Source organism: Hemiscyllium ocellatum, chromosome 24 (assembly GCF_020745735.1).
Source record: "Hemiscyllium ocellatum isolate sHemOce1 chromosome 24, sHemOce1.pat.X.cur, whole genome shotgun sequence".
In the NCBI taxonomy this organism is placed as follows: Eukaryota; Metazoa; Chordata; class Chondrichthyes; order Orectolobiformes; family Hemiscylliidae; genus Hemiscyllium; species Hemiscyllium ocellatum.
In genome coordinates, this window is record NC_083424.1 from 14,362,239 (window position 1) to 14,381,096 (window position 18,858).

Consider the following 18,858-nt stretch of genomic DNA (forward strand, 5'->3'; position numbering starts at 1 on the left):
AAAAAATTAGAGGATATGGAGCAAAGACAGATGTACAAGGGTAGGCTGCAGATCAGCCATGATTTAAGTTAACAGCAAAGCAATTTGGAAGGGGCTAAATAGCCTACTTCTGTTATGTTCCTTGGAAAAATCAGGGAGATGCCAGCTGTAGTAGAGAATGACATTGAAAAGGTTAAGAAAACAATAACAATTTCTTAATGTGTTGTAAAATTATACACAATCTAATTTTTTTTTGGCTAACAAATGGCATTACTGCTTTAGCCAGTGCTGCTGTAAAACTGCACAGTACTCAATTTCATCAAATTAAAAATAAGGGTTAATATACTCAGATTTCTTCAATAACTTTATTTATAATGCATTTTTAGCCCAGTCAGCTCAACACAAATATCTGATTGGATTCATCCTAAAAGGCTTTATTTTCTGTAATGAATTGATGCAAATAATCATCACTTAACATTACACAGTCGTAAACTATCCAGAATATCTGCAAAAATAAAAACTGGACAGCGGCTGAGTCGAGAACTCCGATGTCAGCTGGCTTTCTTTCAGATACAAATGGGTCAAATGAATTTCTTACCCCTTTGTTTTTAAGCCAGGTTGATGTTTATAAAAAAATATGCACAATGCTTCTATGCATTGTAAAACAGAAAATAGAATTCCTAATTTTAATATCTCATTTCATACATGTTAGTAGAGCAAACGTTTAATTTGCCACATGGGGAGAAGAATGGTCCTGCCTCAAAACTTCTGGAAGTAGTCATTTTCTCTTTGTTTGATAGGTATACATTGTGCCTAACCAGAAGGCACAGAAAAATAAAATATTTTTTGGGAAAAAGACAAATACAGTTCTTCTCAGAATAAGGTGGCTGTCAATATATTTCATAGATGGGAAATGTCCTCTGCTAAATGTCCTGATCATACTAGGCAACAATGAACCCAAGGTAATCTGAAGTCAGCATTAGAATCCCCAGAGTATATAGTGTAGTGAGGCTGGGGTTATTAACTGTGCCTAGGTTTCCATCAAAATGCTTTGTCCATCCAGTACAGACCAAAGCTAGCTGTATTTGTAGGTATTTTTAAATTGACCTGTTTAGACATGTTAGAACGCACCTCTGAAGCATATAGGACTTTTCCCCTAGCTTCCTGATCCAGAGACAGGGACATAACCACCATGCCACAAGTGTCTGAAAGTGTAATTAAGCTATGAAAAATATGAAACAGAAAAAAAAATTCACTTTTTGCCATTGCCTGCAATGGGAAATTAAAGAGCAAACCAGCTCATTTCTCCCACAAATGAAGACAGACAATATTAAGTAGCTAATTTAACAACACTTGCCTGAAATTGAATTTCAAAGAAGATAGCATTGCTACCAATACAAGGATTTAGACATATTACAGTTTATAATTTTTAATAAATCAGCTGACAAAGGGATCACCCATCTTCATTTCAGGTGGAATTAGGACAACATTGATCTAGTTCATATTTGGCCTCTTGTAAATTTGCTCCCTTTTCCCTTCTTTCATCGCAGCATACCTTGCCAACGTGAACAGGTAATCACTTAACCTATGAAGAAAAAGGAAAACTGGAGGTTCATGATCTATAATACTTTACAGTGACAATAAAGGCATAATTCTGTGACTGAGGACTTATCATTGTTGGCAAATATGATTGAACTACTTTCCAAACTTTACCTAAGTAGGTAATATCTCTAAACTAGTTATTTAACAAGTGCTTTGTTGAACTTCAATTGATTTTACTGTTAAATCTAATAATATCCCATATCTTTTGTCTTCCTCTAGAAAATGCTCAAAAGCTCTCTGCTTATTCAATAACTGGAAGGATAATATGCTATCATACTACTGTTTCATCCTGGACAGCTTCACCACTGCTGTCCATATTCTCAACCAATGCCCCCACACATTTCCAGCATGAGACACTGAATAACAATTAACATCTAGCATACAAATAATCCAAATAAAATGCTTCTGCTGCCTAGCTGACAATGAATAACTCAACCAAAAGAATCACAAGCTTACCCATCTATTGGCCAAATGTCTATACAAAGAAAATCTTAAAATAACAAGCACCTTTGCTCAAAGAGCCACTAATTTGGGAAGAAAAATTCATACTGGTCAGTAGATACACTGTATGGTTAAAGGATGTGCTAGTAGCATAAAACAAACTTTACTCTGCAATTGCTTTGGAATCCCTGACACCGGAAATTTTATACTGTCTTTCAGTGTTCATTACCAACCTGTATATAAAATACTATGAATCATAATTTACTTGTTCTCCCCTCACCATTGCCCCCCCCCCTTAACATGCAACCTTACTGGGTAAGGATTAAGAGGGAGCCACTCATCTTCTGCAGTATTACTTTCATTTTAATAGGAATATATGCTTTTCCTGATGTTCATTTACCAGTCCAGAACAACTCAGATGGTCTAGCTTTACATTAACGACTTCAATAACTTAAACCTAACCCTACCTGTTGAGGTATCTTGCAGCATTCTGGTCAGCTTCTCCAGCTTGTACAATGCGGAAAATGCTGATAAAGGCAAATGAATAGGTAAACAGCAGGTTAGTATGAACTCTAAAAGCACTCCCAAGATTTTGAAATGGGTTTTATTTTTAATTTGGAATTTCTGGCAGATGTCCCTTTATTTTTAATCCCATAATCATTTGTTTAGCCGTAGGATAAAAGTCAAAAAGACATCATCGCCTCCTGGGTGGTCTATCAGTCTCCAATGACCACTGCCAAAATGCAAAAAAATGTGAAAGATTAATGAGGTGGGATCAAATTTAATGGACAAGAACAGATAATGGAGTAGAATGAGAAGTCAGCAAGTCTAAACCTTTCCCTTCTGATTTCTCCCTGGTGCCCAACAGGAGACTCCAGTCTTCATTTGGCATCTTGCTTGGCATGGTCACTCACTTTGTCAACAATCATTGTACAGTAATAAACTACCTCAGGGGAAAAAGAAAATCTTTGTTTAAGCAGGAGAATCAAGCAGATTTTTTTTGTTTGAAATACAGTTTGGTAGCGACTATTGAATGCTTCAGGCCGTTTTAGTGCTGATAGCGTTTGCTAGTCAACCACATCACACCAAATGCAGGAGTTACTAGTTTACATGTTAAATTGGCTCAAGCATAATGCAGGGATAAAATTATAGAAATGAATTACTAATCTGGTTTTAAAGGGATCGGGTCTGAAAAACTCTTATGCCTTCAGAAATTAATTCAGGATTCAATCAAGAAGCTCTTTACTATCACATCCAAAGATCTGGATGTAAGTTTGCTCACTGAGCCAGAAGGTTTGTTATCAGACGTTTCGTCACCATACTAGGATACCTCATCAGTGAGCCTCCGGTGAAGCATTGGTGGTATGGCCTGCTTTTTATTTGTGTTTATCACATCCAAAGATCATTCTTCAAATGTATTATAAAAGCAATGTACTGCAGTTGCTGGAGATCTGAAATAAAAACAAAATGCTGGAGAAATTCCGGTCTGGCATCACTTATGGAGACAGAGAATCAAAGTTAACATTGAATCCAATATGATTCAAAAGAAAAATCATCTGACTTAAAAATAATCATCAGCTCGAAAATTAACTTGGTTTCTCTGTTCACAGATGCTGTCAGACCTACTTAGTTGCTTCAGAAGTAGACACGGGAGGAAGGTTTGTTGGATAAAGTTCATTTTTGAGGCTTCACCGATAACTTTATATCTATGACAGCTGTGATTATTAAACTTCACAAAGCCTGGACTCTTTCCAAAGTAAATCTCAATTTCACACTTTTTTTAAAGCCAGAATAAGGTCACTTGGATAGATTGGAACTGCCCATGCAAGGAGGTTTTATGTAATGCTGGTGGTTATACAGTAATTACATCCAGACCTCTTTTCAATTACATTAGGATTATTAGCACTATTTGTCTAAATGCAAAATAGTAGTAACACACACTGAGACAATACTATTGGGATGGCAGTAAAATGAAGATGCTGTTCATTAACTTACCCCCTCTCTGCCCTACGACAAATTGCTCGTGCCAGGTGCAAGCTTGCACTGCATTTTCCTCCTGACTGCAAAAGAAAAAGAAACAATTGTGGTAGCCTTTGTTCCGCTGAGGACAAGTAATCACGAGTGAGCGTGTAGCTTTAGTCAGAAGGTATTGCAGCATCACCTTTTAGCACAATGAACTTGCCAGAGAAGAATTAAAATTATAAATCCAATACCTGAGCATGGTCAAGTTATCAAGGGCACAGATTCATTAGTTGATAAATAAAAATGTAAAAGTAGAATTTGAGCTGAATAAATACATTTCAGTTTGAAATAAGATCATCAAATACAGTCTTTGAAGAACTAACAGACATTTTTTGTCAATTTGTCATGCAATTCACATGAAATTTTAAAATATCAATCTTTTTCAGTGTTTTTAAGATAGAAAATTTATAAATTTGGATTTCCCCATACAAGATGAGTGGGGGTAAATAAAAGGAGGAAGAGATTATTTTCTACCAGGCCTGTGCCAGTGTTTTGTTTCATCCTTGTGAAAGATAAATGGTCACACCTAGAAAGCAAATTCTCCCAGAGGTCTATCAGGTCCCAATGGCATTTTCCAAATGACAATACAGAGCTTACCTAATTGTACTGATGCATTATGATGGCCAGATACCATAGACATTTGAAATTCTATTGACAAGATTTCAGGGCACTCTTGGTATTGCCTTGTTCTGAAGGCTACATGAACCAACAGAAAAAATACATATCTGTTAAGTAGGAGCTTTAAGGTTTGTTTTCAGATGTTTTGTCACCATACTAGGTAACATCATCAGTGAAGGTCTCTGGTGAAGCACTGGTGCTGTGTCCTATCTCTCTCTTTATAGGTCTTGGTTTAAGGTGGGTGATGTCATTCTGGTTCTTTTTTTACGAAGGAAGGTAGATAGGGTCTAAATCAATGTGTTTATTGATAGAGTTCTGGTTAGAATACCATGCTTCTAAGAATTCTCGTGTGTATCTTTGTTTCACCTCTCCTAGGATGTGTGTGGTGTCCTCCTTTGTCCGTATGTATAGAAACTAGTCATAGTGGGTCATGTCTTCTGGTGGCCACTTGGTGTTCATGTACCCTGGTGGCATGTTTCCTGCTAGTTTGTCCGATGTAGTGTTTTTTTAAACAGTTGTTGCAAGGTATCTTTTAAATTATGTTAGTTTTGCTGGTGGTATGTAATGGATTCTTTAGGTTCATTAGTCGTTGCTGAGGTGTGTTGGTAGATTTGTGGGCTACCATGATGCCAATGGGTCTGAGCAGTCTGGAAGTTATTTCTGATATGTCTTTGACGTAAGGGAACATGGCTACAGTTTTTGATTGTGTTGTGTCTGCCTGTTTGAGTTTGTTTTTAAGGAATCAGCGGATTGTATTTATTGGATGCCCATTTTGTTTGAAAACGTTATAGATCTTTTTCTTCTGCTTTTTGTAGTTCTTGGGTGCTGCAGTGTGATGTAACTCATTGAAAGAATGTCTTGATATGGGTGTTGGGATGTTGCTTTTGAAGTTAAGTATTTGGTCCATGTGTATTGTTTTTCTGTAGATGCTGGTTTGAAGCTCTCTTGACTGTACATTCAACAGTCACGTCTAGGAATGGGAGTCTGTTGTCATTTTTCCTTCTCTTGTGAATTTTATGCCTGTCAGGAAATTGTTGATAGTGTTGTATATTTCCTCCAATTTGTTCCATTTTGTGATGACACCTTTGTCATCTACATAGCGGACCCAAAATTTGGGCTGAATAGATGGGAGGGCAGCTTGTTCAAGTCTCTGCATTACTGCTTCTGCTATGAGGGGCCTTGATATTGGTGATCCCATAGGTGTTCCATTGACTTGTTTGTAGGTTTTGTTATTGAATGTGAAGTGGGTGGTGAGGCACAGGTCCACTGGTTTGAGGATGTTGTATTTGCTGATGATGATGCTGACTGGTGTTTGTGGTCCTGGTTTCCCTAGTAGTGATCCCAGTGTTTCTTTGGCCAGGTTGATGTTAATGGATATGAAAAGAGCTGTAACGTCATTATTTCGTCCTCTTCTGTCTTGGTGTCTTTGGTGTTCAGCAGTTTCTGGGTGGAGTGAAAGGAGTGGCGTGGATCTTCAGTTAGATGTTTTAGTTTTTGGTGGAGTTCTTTGGCTAGTCTGTAAGTTGGTGTACCAGGTAGGGAGACTATGGGTCTAAAGGGGGCCCAAGGTTTGAGTACTTTTGGTAATCCATAGATACATGGTGTTGGATCCATCTGGTTTCAGGTTTTGGAAGTCTGTCCTGTTTAATTCTCCTAATTTTTTTTTTTAAGTACTGTTGAAAAATACAGGATGCTGTTTAATAGCTATGGGGTCAGTTCTATCACCACCTGCTGGTAAGGGTCAGAAGCTGCAAGCAGAGCATTTGTCTTTTTAAGATAACTGTTTTGAAAAAAATCAGACTGTGCATCCCTTGTCTGCAGGTGCGATAATGAGTCCTCAGAAACAAACCCAAACAAGTAGACAACACAACCAAAAACTATAGCCACATTACCTTACAAAGACATATCAGAAATGACTTCCATACTACTCTGACCCCTTGGCATGATGGTAGCCTGCAAATCTACCAACCCACTTTAACAGCGATTAATGAACTTAAAAGATCCATTAGATATCACCAGCAAAACTAATGTAATTAACAAGATACCTTGCAAGAACTGTTAAAAGAACACTACATCAGACAAACTAGCAGGAAACATGCCACCAGGGTACATGAACGCCAAGTGGCCACCAGAAGACATGACCCACTATGACTAGTTTCTATACAAAGGGGGACACCACTTTGACTAGGGCAACATACACATCCTAGGACAGGTGAAACAAAGACACACATGAGAATTCTTAGAGGCATGGCATTCTAACCAGAACTCCATCAATAAACACGTCGATTTAGATCCGATGTACCTTCCTTCGTAAAAAAGAACCGGAAATGACATCATCCACCTTAAACCAAGATGGAAACCAAGACCTATAAAGATAGAGGCGGGACATACCACCAGCACTTCACCAGAGACTCTCACTGATGACGTTACCTAGCACGGTGACGAAACATCTGAAAACAAACCTTCAAGCTCAGCGAGCTAACTTGAATATTTATCAACCTGAGCTACAAATCTTCTCCAAAATTACCAATGCATATCTTTTATTTAAATCTAGTTTTGTGGTAAGTATAACTGATGTAGAAATAGTGTTTCAGCATGCATTTTACCCTCCATCCATAGTCCAGTTTGTCAGATACCTTAAGGTGATGATACCTTGTTCCAAAAAAGTAAATTTGTAGCTTGATGTGTCATGGAATACATGTGACAGGGGAAAATCCTATGATATACGTACTGGCAAGATGAAATTCGAGAGAGGTGGGAGCTGCTTTGTATATCGATCTATCCAGTTCTCCAGTTCAATCACTGGCTTTTCACTAAATGCTGTTCTCTCTAATACAAACACACAAAGGATAAATCAACATTTTTACAAACATTAAAGAATCCTCTGAACAAAGATCTGTGTAAACTGTATATATAATTCTAGTTGCCAGTGATACACTGACATAAAATCATGCATTGTGGAAACATCAATAATGGCGCCACATCAGATGCAAGACTGACCGACCATCAATAGTGTGTGACCAAATCTCAGCTCTCTACAATAGGGATTTCACTCTGTTCTCATGCCATCTTGTGTCCCTGGCAACATTAGCCTATCTCACGACACTTTAGTGCCTTGAGATAACAATACCATACACAAGGATTGACATTCTGTTGTGCTTCCCACAGAGAACACTCCCAATTTTAGCTAATCACCAGACAATAGTGAAGATTTATTTTTCGATATGAAGGAGGAAATATTACAGATGGTTCGAATGGTCACAGGTTCCACCAAGTGCTGCTGATTCAGTTCAGCAGTAGTCAATATTCAGTCTGTTCACTATAAATCAGATAGTCTGCATCTAGAGGACCAGATGCAAAGTACAAACAAAGATTCTGTAGGAGCAAGGGAATTAAATTATTGCAGCCTTAATTGAATTTCTTTAAATTCCTTACTAAGATGGCTCTCTCGTGCAGAAGAAATGGGAGTAGCTACATTGGATCCAACATCCTGTAACACACACTGGATCTGTGAAACAAGCCAAACAAGATTCAATATTTAATATAGCTGCAGAACACAGACAAGTTCCTGAAATAATTGATTACAAGGAGATTACAAGTTGAGATTATCTCAAGTTGCTGTTCTTTGTGGTTATTACATAAATTATAAATATGTCTTGTTAGAGTTCAATGATATTAATCTGTAAATAGTCTTCATGTTATAGCTAAATATAAAGCAGCCCTTGAATATATGATGTAACTCAGAAGGCATAACAATGGAAATCATTTCTGATCAGAACTGGATATAGTGCCTTTACAACTCATGCTTCAGTCTTTCAAAAGATGGACTGTAAACCTTTGAAAGATGAGGCCAGGTACAAATTATTAAGCTAATCTCATTTAAAAGACATCTACATACTTACCCTTTTAAAGGACAAAATTAAGTGAGTAACTTTTATTTTTAGACAGCCCTACACTTCAACAACCATTTGCTGCATCTTTACAACTCCTTGTCAAGACTTGTACCTTGCAGACTATTAAAACTCAACTAATTTCCTATGTTTCTTCATTTCCCTTGACGTGAACAGGCCACGACAGACTCTTCTCTATTTCTCTTTCAGTTGTAAGCCATTGACCAATATCCACTAAACGTTCGGTTTCTCCCACAGCAACCTTGATCACTCTTCCTCTTGTCCTATTACATTCTACAGTGTAAGGTTTCTATTCCATTCTATCTCAAATGTTCTGACATTACCAGCTTCTACACCCATGCTTCTAATTATTGATGTTATAATTTAATATCTATTCCTAATAGCATAAGGGCAGTTAAGAATCAACCACATTATTGTGGTTTAGAATCACAGATTGGTCAGACCAGGTAAGAATGGCAGATTTTCTTCCCCAACAGGCATCACTGAACTAGGTAGGTTTTTACTAGTGTTTACATGGTCACTAATGGGCTAGTTTTTATTCCAGATTGTTTTATTGAATTCAAATTTCACCATCTGCAATAGTGGGATTCAAGCCTATGCCCTCAGAGCATTACCATGGTGTTTTGAACTATTAACCTAATGGTATTACCTTTTTGCCACCTTCTCCCCCCACCCCCCTTTGTATTTCAGTGTAGATTTCCACCATCAAAGTTAACAGGACACTCAACTGCACCCATTAAATTCTTACAGTCTTCTCCCAACTATTGCCCTCCTGCTCAGTACTACAATGGTGCACCTTTGTTCTTCCCTTACACCCCACTAGCCTCTACATCCAAAGGTTCATCCTCTGCCATTTCTACGGCCTCTAGCAGGAAAACAGCAACCATATATTCCTCTGTGCTTTCAGTATTACTAACAGACTGTTTCCTCCATAATACCCTGGTTCATGTGTAAATCACTAACACTTAGGAAGGTGCATTGTGGAGGGGTTAAGTATAGAAGAGGTAACATCTGCACTTATCTCCTCCCTTCTTAGTATCTCACCCCAAAGATTCCTTGCAGGCGAAACAACAACGTATCTGTACATCTTTCAATTTTATTCTGCATTTACTGATCATGATGTGGGCTTCTCTACACTGGGGAAAGTAAACACAGAATGAGCAATTGTTTTGCTGAATCACTCTGGTCTGCCCACAAGCTTCACATTACCTTAAACAGCTTCACATTAAACAGTTTGTTTAATTCACTGTTTCACTGTCTCATACATTGTTCCTAATGAAGATCAATGGTATATTGAGGAATTGCATCTCAGCTAGCAATTAAGGTATTTTACAGGATTCCAGAATCAACACAGAGTTCAATAATTTCAAATTATAACTGCTACCCTATTCATATGTTCTACTATTCCCATTTGCGCTTCCCCTAGAACATACCCTTGTTCCTTTACTCATCCCATTACTATTCTGATTTGCCTTGAACGGTCATTCCTTAATCATTAAATCTCTCCTGCTTTACATGATATCACAGACTTCCCATTTGTTCTTTACACCCCTCTGAGCCGCTGTACTTGTTTAAAACAGGATGAAAATAAGTGGTGCTAGAACATGCACAGTTGTGAAGTCAGAAATTCATCTTGGGGGCAAACATGCACCCAGGCTGCAAAGTATCTGATTGTAAGAATCACAGTCAGTTTTTTTGTTGACTTTTGACTATAAAAACACCAAGGTTAATTGTGTTGCAATCACTGCCTATTTATTTGCTATATTAGCCATGACCCATAACCTCCAAGATACCTGAGCACCAGATCATGTTGTATACTTTATATTAAGTCATTAGGAAAAATTAAAATGCAATACCTTTAAAATTAATTTCAAATTTTACAGATTAAATTTGAGAATTGAAAATTTTTTAGTTTGACTCTAAAGTTGAACACTAAGTTATGTAAATAGGATTGTAAATGTATGTATTGGTTTTACTTAAGTTCTTTTAGAAATGAAGGTGTTTCTGAATTCTAAACCTCATTTTTGAACTGGTTGAATTATTTTAAAAGTACCCCAAAGCACATCAATATTCTTAACATATGCTGCACCAAAGTCTAAATAAACTGATTTGGAGATGCTGGTGTTGGACTGGGGTGTACACAGTTAAAAATCACACAACACCAGGTTATAGTCTAACAGGTTTAATCGGAAGCACACTAGCTTTCGGAGCGACGTTCCTTCATCACAATCACCTGATGAAGGAGCGTCGCTCCGAAAGCTAGTGTGCTTCCAATTAAACCTGTTGGACTATAACCTGGTGTTGTTTGATTTTTAACTAGATAAACTGAGGTTGTTCTTAGAGGAGTGATGTTAAGGAGAAGAATTTAAAATAATGAGTGATTTTGATCTAGAGTAAATAAGGATGAACTGTCTCTACTGGCAGGAGTTTCAAAAACCAGAAGGAACTTGGAAACAGGAGGTCTTTCTTTTCCTTTTAACCTGAGCATCTCTGGCTAGATGAACATTTGTTGCCTATCTGTAATTATCCTTGAAGTGGATTTCTAAGTGATTTTTGAGGATATTTGAGAATCAATCACATTGGCGAGGGTCTGGAATCACATGGATGCCAGGCTAGGTAAGGATGTCTCCCTTAAAAGGAGACTGGAAACACAGATATTTTATTTTATGACAATTGCCACCTATTTCTTGGTTGACCTTAAGCTGTTTTTTTTTATTCCACCGTTATCAAATGAATTCAAAAGTCATTATCTGACATGCTGGAATTGGAACCCAGAATATTCACCTTGGTCTCTGACTTGCTAGTCCAATGACAAAACCACTATGCAAACTTCTCCTCTTTCAGATTAAGTCTAATCCATCATTTAATTATACCATGGATGATCTGAATGGATCTTAACTCCATCCAACTATCTCGATTCAATATTCCTCGGCGAGCGTAGGTTAGAAATTGAAAATTAAGCTAACATCTATTGCTTTTTTATGGGAGGTCTTCTCACACATCCATCCACCCACCCTCCATGGAAGCCTCTTGAAAAGTTATAATTTTAAGGTTAGGTCCCCTTGTTATAGTTTTCCTGACCAGCAAAAAAAAAGTTCTCTCAGGTCTTCCCTACCATTTCTTTAAAAATTCTATAAAATAAATTTACTTATTAATTTTCTATATCATAAGCAACACAAGTCTAATTAGATTATGGGAGGCAACGTCATTCTTGAATGTGTGGTAACATGATAGTGAATCTGGTCTACCTCAAATACTTCTGTGTGTCCAGAATTTTACATAATACTCAAGATCAGAGGTAACCAAAAGAGTGGGACTATTCTCTCAAATTCTGGTACAGGCACAATGGGACAAGCAGCTTCCTCTGGGCTAATTAATTCAATGGTTCACTGTACCTTGTAAAGTTCCTCTCCAAATTCATAACCTTGCTCCAGGCAGAATTCAACTGCCAGCCTGAAAAAAAACAGTTCACAGACACCATAAAACAAGTAAAAAAAATTCTCCCTTTATCACTCCCAAAGAATATTGTCCTAAATACCAAACACATTTTGGCAGAAGTCCAAGATCCTAGCAATGAAAAAACAGTAGGGTGAATCTTACAGTTTTTTGGGGGCAAAGCACAAGTTACAATAGTTTTTGTGCAGTGATTTTCACTACCAGAGTTTTCTTACTGTATTTTTTATAAACTCACCACATTAGTCTCACTGAGAGGGCTGAACTATCAATTAATGTTCAATTTTGACCACATCTTTACCAAACGCCATTCCCAGAATAACTCGCTGTTCAGTGAGGGCCTCCTTAAGACCAGCATCCGTTGTGGCTGTACCATCCTCCAAAGCCCACAGCATTGGCATCTGGAAGACATGCTGCTCAACTGTTGAAGTAGAGAGGAGAGATGGCGAAGAAGGGGAGATTAACTCTAGGCTTCTCTGAGTGCAAGCTGGAGATCCTTGTGGATGTGGTACTGGAGAGGAGTCATCTTCCTAGAAGACTGGCAAAGTAGCCCTATCATCGTACCTTGCTAGCATGGTTGAAAATAGTCAGCACCATTTCTAGGGTAAGGAGTACTGGGCAGCAGCGCAGCAAGATGATCAATGATCATCGCTCTTCCAAGATAAATGCAATGCCGTGCTCTATACTACTCCACACTTATCTGTGCCATAGCATACATTTCACACTAATGCCTATGGTTTAACACATGCTCTATTGCATGAGACACCTCTCTCACTCGCTGTCATCACTATTTCCATCCTCCCAAATGACTAACCGCGCATGCCCTCCATGCTGCTGCTTCGCTTTCTGGGAACACTCCAATACCTTTTCCCCATTTTCATCAGTCCCAGTAGCTATGCTGCTGACTTGTAACTTACTCACTCAGACAAGACATAACAAGTCGTAGTGACATAGTATGGGTGGTGCTAGCAGCATTGATGAGGACTTCACAGTGGGCTCACAAGGAGTTCCAGATGTGTGAGGGACAAACAACCCAGGTCACTAGCAATCAGAGGACTGCTGGAGACAAGGCACCTATTCAGCCTCTTCAGGAGATGACTCCTATAATTTTGGCAATGAGGACTTTGTCCATTTGCATAGGGAGAAGCAGCAGCAGAAGGCAGACATAAAAGAGTCTTTGACCTTTATGCTGGGAAGCTGCAGCAATGCAGCATTCCCTCAATACACTGCCTGTCATCTCAGCCAGTCCTGAAACTGTGTCTGCCTCCATGTACAGGCTGGCAGTTGCCAGAAACAGACAGGCTCAGTACCAGCAGTGGCTGCTGAAGAGTCCCAACACCTATCATGAATGTCTCCAAGCAGTGGACCTCAGGACCATGGACATGGCAAGAGTGGGATGGGGACACGAGATGATTTCAATTTAGAGATCGACCTTGCCATAGCCCACATCATTCAAATCCTTGTAAGATCACAAGCAATGTTCCAACAAATTGCAATGCAGTCCACTGAATTAATGCAAAATACAGAAATGTGACAACAGCATAAGGTGATTTCTCATGACCCAGAACTATGTATTATGTTTTGCCCTTTCTCATGACCCAGAACTATGTATTATGTCTGTCCCACATTTTCTCTTTCTTTCCAGAACTGATTCCTGCTCAAATACATTTCCATGGATGCCAGATATTCTCAAGTACCTTTCCAATAGGCCAATATGTACATTAAAATAGCAAGTAGCATCATTTAACTTGGGAAGTAACATAGACAATGTTCTTATTCAATATCCCCATACCACGGGAAAAAGTGAAATCCATGGAGTAATTTTCCTTCTTCTGAGCTCACAAATATAGTAGCCAATTACTTTGCTTTACCTGGTGCCTTGACTGAGCTACTTTAACATCACTTGAAGTATTGAACCTTCTTGGTTTGAGAAGTTCGCTATGCAGCCTTTGCAACAAACAGTACTATGAAAAATACAGGTGTGCCACCAGAACAAGTTTCTCAATGACTCTAAATATTCTGTAAAATGTTAAGTTACTTACCCAATGGCAGACGTCAATTCATCTGTACTGCCCAAAGCTTCAAATATAACATCATCCTTTCGTCTGCGCTCTCCAGTGAAGATGGTGGAAAACCCTTTCAAAGCAGGGAAATTATAAAAGATTAAGGAACAAAAATTTTGGAAAGATTCCACGCTATGCATTTTGCCAAACAGTTGCAATGGATTCAAATGTAAAAGCAAACAAGTCAAAGTGGAGTACAAAGCAGGCTACTGATTTGCTATTGCTTATTTTGTTCAACAAGATACATTTTTACACCTTTTTGTAGATTTCTAAAACAAAAGCAAGGTTTGAATATAGGAAAACATTGATAATTGTATCAAATTTTCTTCTTCAACAGCATCACAATGCATTAGGGCTTTAAGGCACACTACTTTTAACACTTAGTGTCATAACAATCTCTAACGCTGCAACTTCCTGATCCCAAGAAAACTGCTAGCAGGAGATTCTGAACATCTCTCAGGTTCCCTCCTTTAGATTGGGCAGAGGACTGCGAGCAGGAACTGTGTGGGCCAGGTATAACAAGGGCTCTGTTACTTGAAAATTATTTGAAAAAAATCTCAAATTTAAAAGAATCCTCCAACACCCTTAATGCATAAAACCACAAACATAATAAAGCTACCTTTTATTACATCAAGAGAATACTACTATACTTCATTGTCCATTCTGTTTCCCTTACTAAATCTAATGGAGCAGCTCTACTCTCAGCAGTTAAGCAAATATATTCTTTAGTAACAGTGCAAACCTTTGTCTCCTGTTTTTGTGTAGATCTTGGGAATCTTAAGCTCTTGTGTTTTGGCACTAGAAATGCAAAACAAAACCGTACAATCAAAAATGGAACAATACATTAACTGTCTAATCGTAGGCTAGCCTCAAAGGGCAGCAGAACCTCGACTCCTTCAAAGCTTTAGTTGGTCAACAATCAAACAAAAAAGTTCCCACATTTGTCTGTTATCCCTCAGTCAGCTAGCAGGTAACAGGTAACAAGTGGGTTTCCTCCAGGTGCCTCTGTTTCCTCCCACAGTCCAAAGATGTGCAGGTTAGGTGAATTGGCCATGCTAAATTGCCCATAGTGTTCGGGGATGTGTAGGTTGGGTCTGAGATTGGTGGAGAGTAATGAGTGGGGGAGTGGTCTGGGTGGGTAGCTCTTCGGAGGATCGGTGTGGACTTATTGGGCTGGAGGGCCTGTTTCCACACTGTCAGGATTCTGTGATTCTAACTGGGGTTCCACATCCCTGGTTGAACAATGACAGTTTTGCTTTATTCATTCTAGACTCAGAACAGATTAGCCAGGTTGTTAATGGAAAACATAATTTGTTACAGAAGAAGAAACATTGAAGCATTATTGGGGAAGTGAAACTATGTAACCCACTGCTTGGTTACAACTTCCGGTATTGATTTAAAAAGGTTTTTTTTTCCCAAATCAAAACTATCATTTTAAATCATGGAAAAGAGATTGGGAATTCATGGGGCTGGAGGAGTTCTTACATCTCTTCTCACTTAGAAACCCTACTCATCCAGAACAGCTCCCAAATCAATTCCAGCCTCTCTCCTATGAGTCAACATTGTGTTAAGGCAGGTATTATATCTGGCTGTAAGAAGGCAAAGTGCCAATTGCTATCAGATTGGAGGAGGTAAATTAACTTCAGTGCAATAACCGAGAGAGACTTACCTCTCTCAAAATACATTCTTGGCTTTTTAAAAAAGAATTGTAGATTTCCTAAATTCACAGCTCAAGAACGTGAGCAGGGCCCACCATTGTTAATAATTTCTTCCCTAAGCCTCCACAGCATTCGCCCTCTCTATTATTCCCACAATCAGAATAAATAACTATATCAGAAAACCCACATAAAAGCAGACAAAACAATAACATTTTGTCAGTTGCACCCAGACTACCACTGATCATCCACCTCCAAGATCCTCTAACACCAGGTTAGTAAGTCCAGTGATATCACACACCCCAACTCTAACCTCTAAGCACTGCCATATCTCTCCCTATTGAAGACTCTTGTCAATTCTGCAATAGTCAAGTAATACTCCCAGTCCAGCACTTAAACACAATATCCATTTCTCTCTTTCCTATCTATTCTTCCAGATTCACTCCCACTTTTCCATATCCAATGATCATCAGTCTCAAGCCACAACATTTTTTACCCAGGCCTTTCCACACCAAGACAACAATTCTTCCCACCTGCCCCCCAGAATCTCTTCCTCTGTATAGTAAGCATTACAGCAAGATAAGATTACTACAACTTTAAATAACAAGCAAAACCATTAGATTATTTTTCATAAAAATAATTGAATAAAAATTTAATAACCACCAGAAACTGTTCAAAAAAAAATTGGATTTCTGCAATCACGTCCACAACACCAGTTATATAGCTGAAATCCAGCATGCAAGTTATTTTTAAAAAGTTTTCGCTAAGAATCGGTATCAAAAATTTCATTCTGTACGATGGATTGAGCTAATAAAATGCAACTGAGGTATACTCAATAATGTCTATTGTACAAATTGTAAACCAAAGTCTATTTAAATTTAAGGTTAGAACCATATAGAGAATTTTGAGTTCTTTTTATGATTGTGTGTCACATCTGTATGAAAATGTTATATCCACACACACTTTTACACATATATATTAAATGTAATAAGAAACACTGCAACCTAATCATATTCAACGTGCCCACTATTCTCCCTTTAAAGGCGGCTCCATTGTCATTTGACAGTAAAAAAAGCGACACCACCTGCAGAACTGATCTGGTCCTACCATTTGTTTGGTATGGCAATAAGTTTGTAATAAAAGGAAGACAGTCTCAAAAGGAACAAACAATAAAACTAGGAAATGGTGGCCGGACTTGTGTACTTCGAAATGGGACTTCAATAAATTCAATTCCAGGCATTATTGTTTTTTTTAAACTATATGTTCCCTCAGCCAGTGTCATTTTAAAAAAAATTGAACTTATGGAGGACTGCAAATGCTGGAAAGTCAGAGTCTATTAAAAGTGGTGCTGGAAGAAGCATAGCAAAGCAAGCGGCATCAGAGCAGCAGGACAGACAATATTTCAGACAGAATCTTTCATCCAGACCGATCTTCTGACACTGCTTTATCTGCTGTGCGTTTTCTAGGTCCCCATTTTACCATCTCATTTTTTTTTAGTTCAATAAAAGGATGTGGACATCACCAGTTAGGCTAGCATTTATTGCCATCCCTGGTTGATGTTGAGAGGTGAGTTACCCTCCCAAACAAGTCAAGTCCATTTGGTACACTGTTTGGGAAGGAATTGACAATATATTTCCAATTCTGGATAGCAAGTAGCTCAGAGGGGAACATACAGGTGGTAGTGTTCCTATGTAGCTGCTGTCCCATTAAGAAATGTAACATCGACTTCAACAATTGGGAAAACAATGCCAAGGATAGCAAACTCTGGCAAACCATCAGAGAAGGAACAGCAACTTTCAAAGCCAACAGATGTGCAGAGTTAGAAGAAAGAAGAAAACAGAAAGCGAGGCAGCAATAACCAACGCCCAATCTGCCAAGTGGAACTACTTGCCCTGAATGCAGAAGAACTTCCAAAGCCAAGAGTGAACTCATAAGCCACCTGACAGCCCATAAGCAGATCAACAGAACAAAGACCATCACCCTTGACCTCAAGGGATAGCCACACCGATAGTCTTAGATGTGGAATGTACAGCCTAAGGAGTGTTATCTGCATTGCATCTTGTACATAGTACAGGACGTCCCTGGGTTACAAACGCCTGACTTACAAACATCCTGTAGTTACAAACCTAACTCCAGCTTCTCATTTTTAAAAATGATGAGTTCTGCAATGTTTTGTCCTAACGAACAGGCGGACAAATTAGCCGATATCTGTTCCCACTTAGGCACAAATTCAGCTTACGAACAGTGGAAAAAAATGGAACTCATTCATAACCTGGGAACTTCTTGTACACATTGCTGGAGGTAGCGAAACGGATACCATTCAAACAGGATTTTTTTTCTGGATGGCGTCCAGCTTCTTGTGTGGTGTTGGGCACTATAACCAGCTGAGCAAGTGGGGTGTATTCCATCACATTCCTGACGTAACCCAGAAGTAGAGGGCATAGGTTTAGGGTGAGAGGGGAAAGATATAAAAGAGACCTAAAGGGCAACTTTTCATGCAGAGAGTGGTACGTGTGTGGAATGAACTGCCAGAGGCGAGGACAATTGAAACATTTAAAAGGCATCTGGATGGGTAGATGAATAGGAAGTGTTTGGAGGCATATGGACTCGGTGCTAGCAGGTGGGACTAGATTGGGTTGGGATATCTGGTCGGCATGGACAGGTTAGACTGAAGGGTGTTTCCCTGCTGTACATCTCTATGAGTCTATGGGCTTTGAGGCCGACGGTGAGGATTGATATCAACACATTTGTTCTTCTCATTCTTTGCCCCCGACCCCCCCTATCTTTTAGCTCTTCCTCTCAGACGGTGCTCACCCATCACTGTCTGCACGGCAGTAGCTCCGCCTGCTACATATCCAGGCGGCAGCCGGTACCCCACAGCCGCGCCCACACGCAATGGCCCGGAGAGCAACCGCCAACATCCGGCCCCCCGAGCTCGCGCCGCCGTCAGGCCACCGGAACCTCGCCACCCGATTGGCCAGCACACAGCCATTCCCACCCACCACTTCCGCTCATCCGTCTCCCATTGGTCGGTTGGCATCGTCCCGTTGATCAGCCGGGCCGGGCACATTGGTTCCGACATAAAGTGTCCATTCTTTGATTGGCTACAGCTTT

At 39.1% G+C, this 18,858-nt stretch overlaps 1 protein-coding gene across 1 annotated transcript; it reads right to left on the minus strand.

Annotated features, from left to right (window-relative positions):
- Window positions 1-330: 330 nt before the first annotated feature.
- mmab (metabolism of cobalamin associated B) lies at window positions 331-18,710 on the minus strand. Its single transcript, XM_060843491.1, has 9 exons — window positions 18,559-18,710; window positions 14,832-14,887; window positions 14,069-14,162; window positions 11,969-12,026; window positions 8,098-8,170; window positions 7,394-7,491; window positions 4,018-4,082; window positions 2,490-2,549; window positions 331-1,564 (listed from the first exon to the last, which is right to left on the minus strand). Exons 1-9 carry the CDS (start codon window positions 18,663-18,665, stop codon window positions 1,474-1,476), a joined length of 702 nt encoding a protein of 233 aa, XP_060699474.1. The 5' UTR covers window positions 18,666-18,710; the 3' UTR covers window positions 331-1,473.
- Window positions 18,711-18,858: the final 148 nt, after the last annotated feature.

Bases quoted from the DNA above. Each gene is read 5' to 3' on its own strand.
- mmab (XM_060843491.1), bottom strand. From the start codon at position 18,665: ATGTTGGCGGTTGCTCTCCGGGCCATTGCGTGTGGGCGCGGCTGTGGG. The intron at 14,163-14,831 runs GTTTGCACTGTT...CTGCTTTGAAAG, and splicing joins CACAAAAACAGGAGACAAAG to GGTTTTCCACCATCTTCACT. The intron at 4,083-7,393 runs GTACGTATATCA...TTTCTTTTGCAG, and splicing joins TCTCGAATTTCATCTTGCCA to TCAGGAGGAAAATGCAGTGC.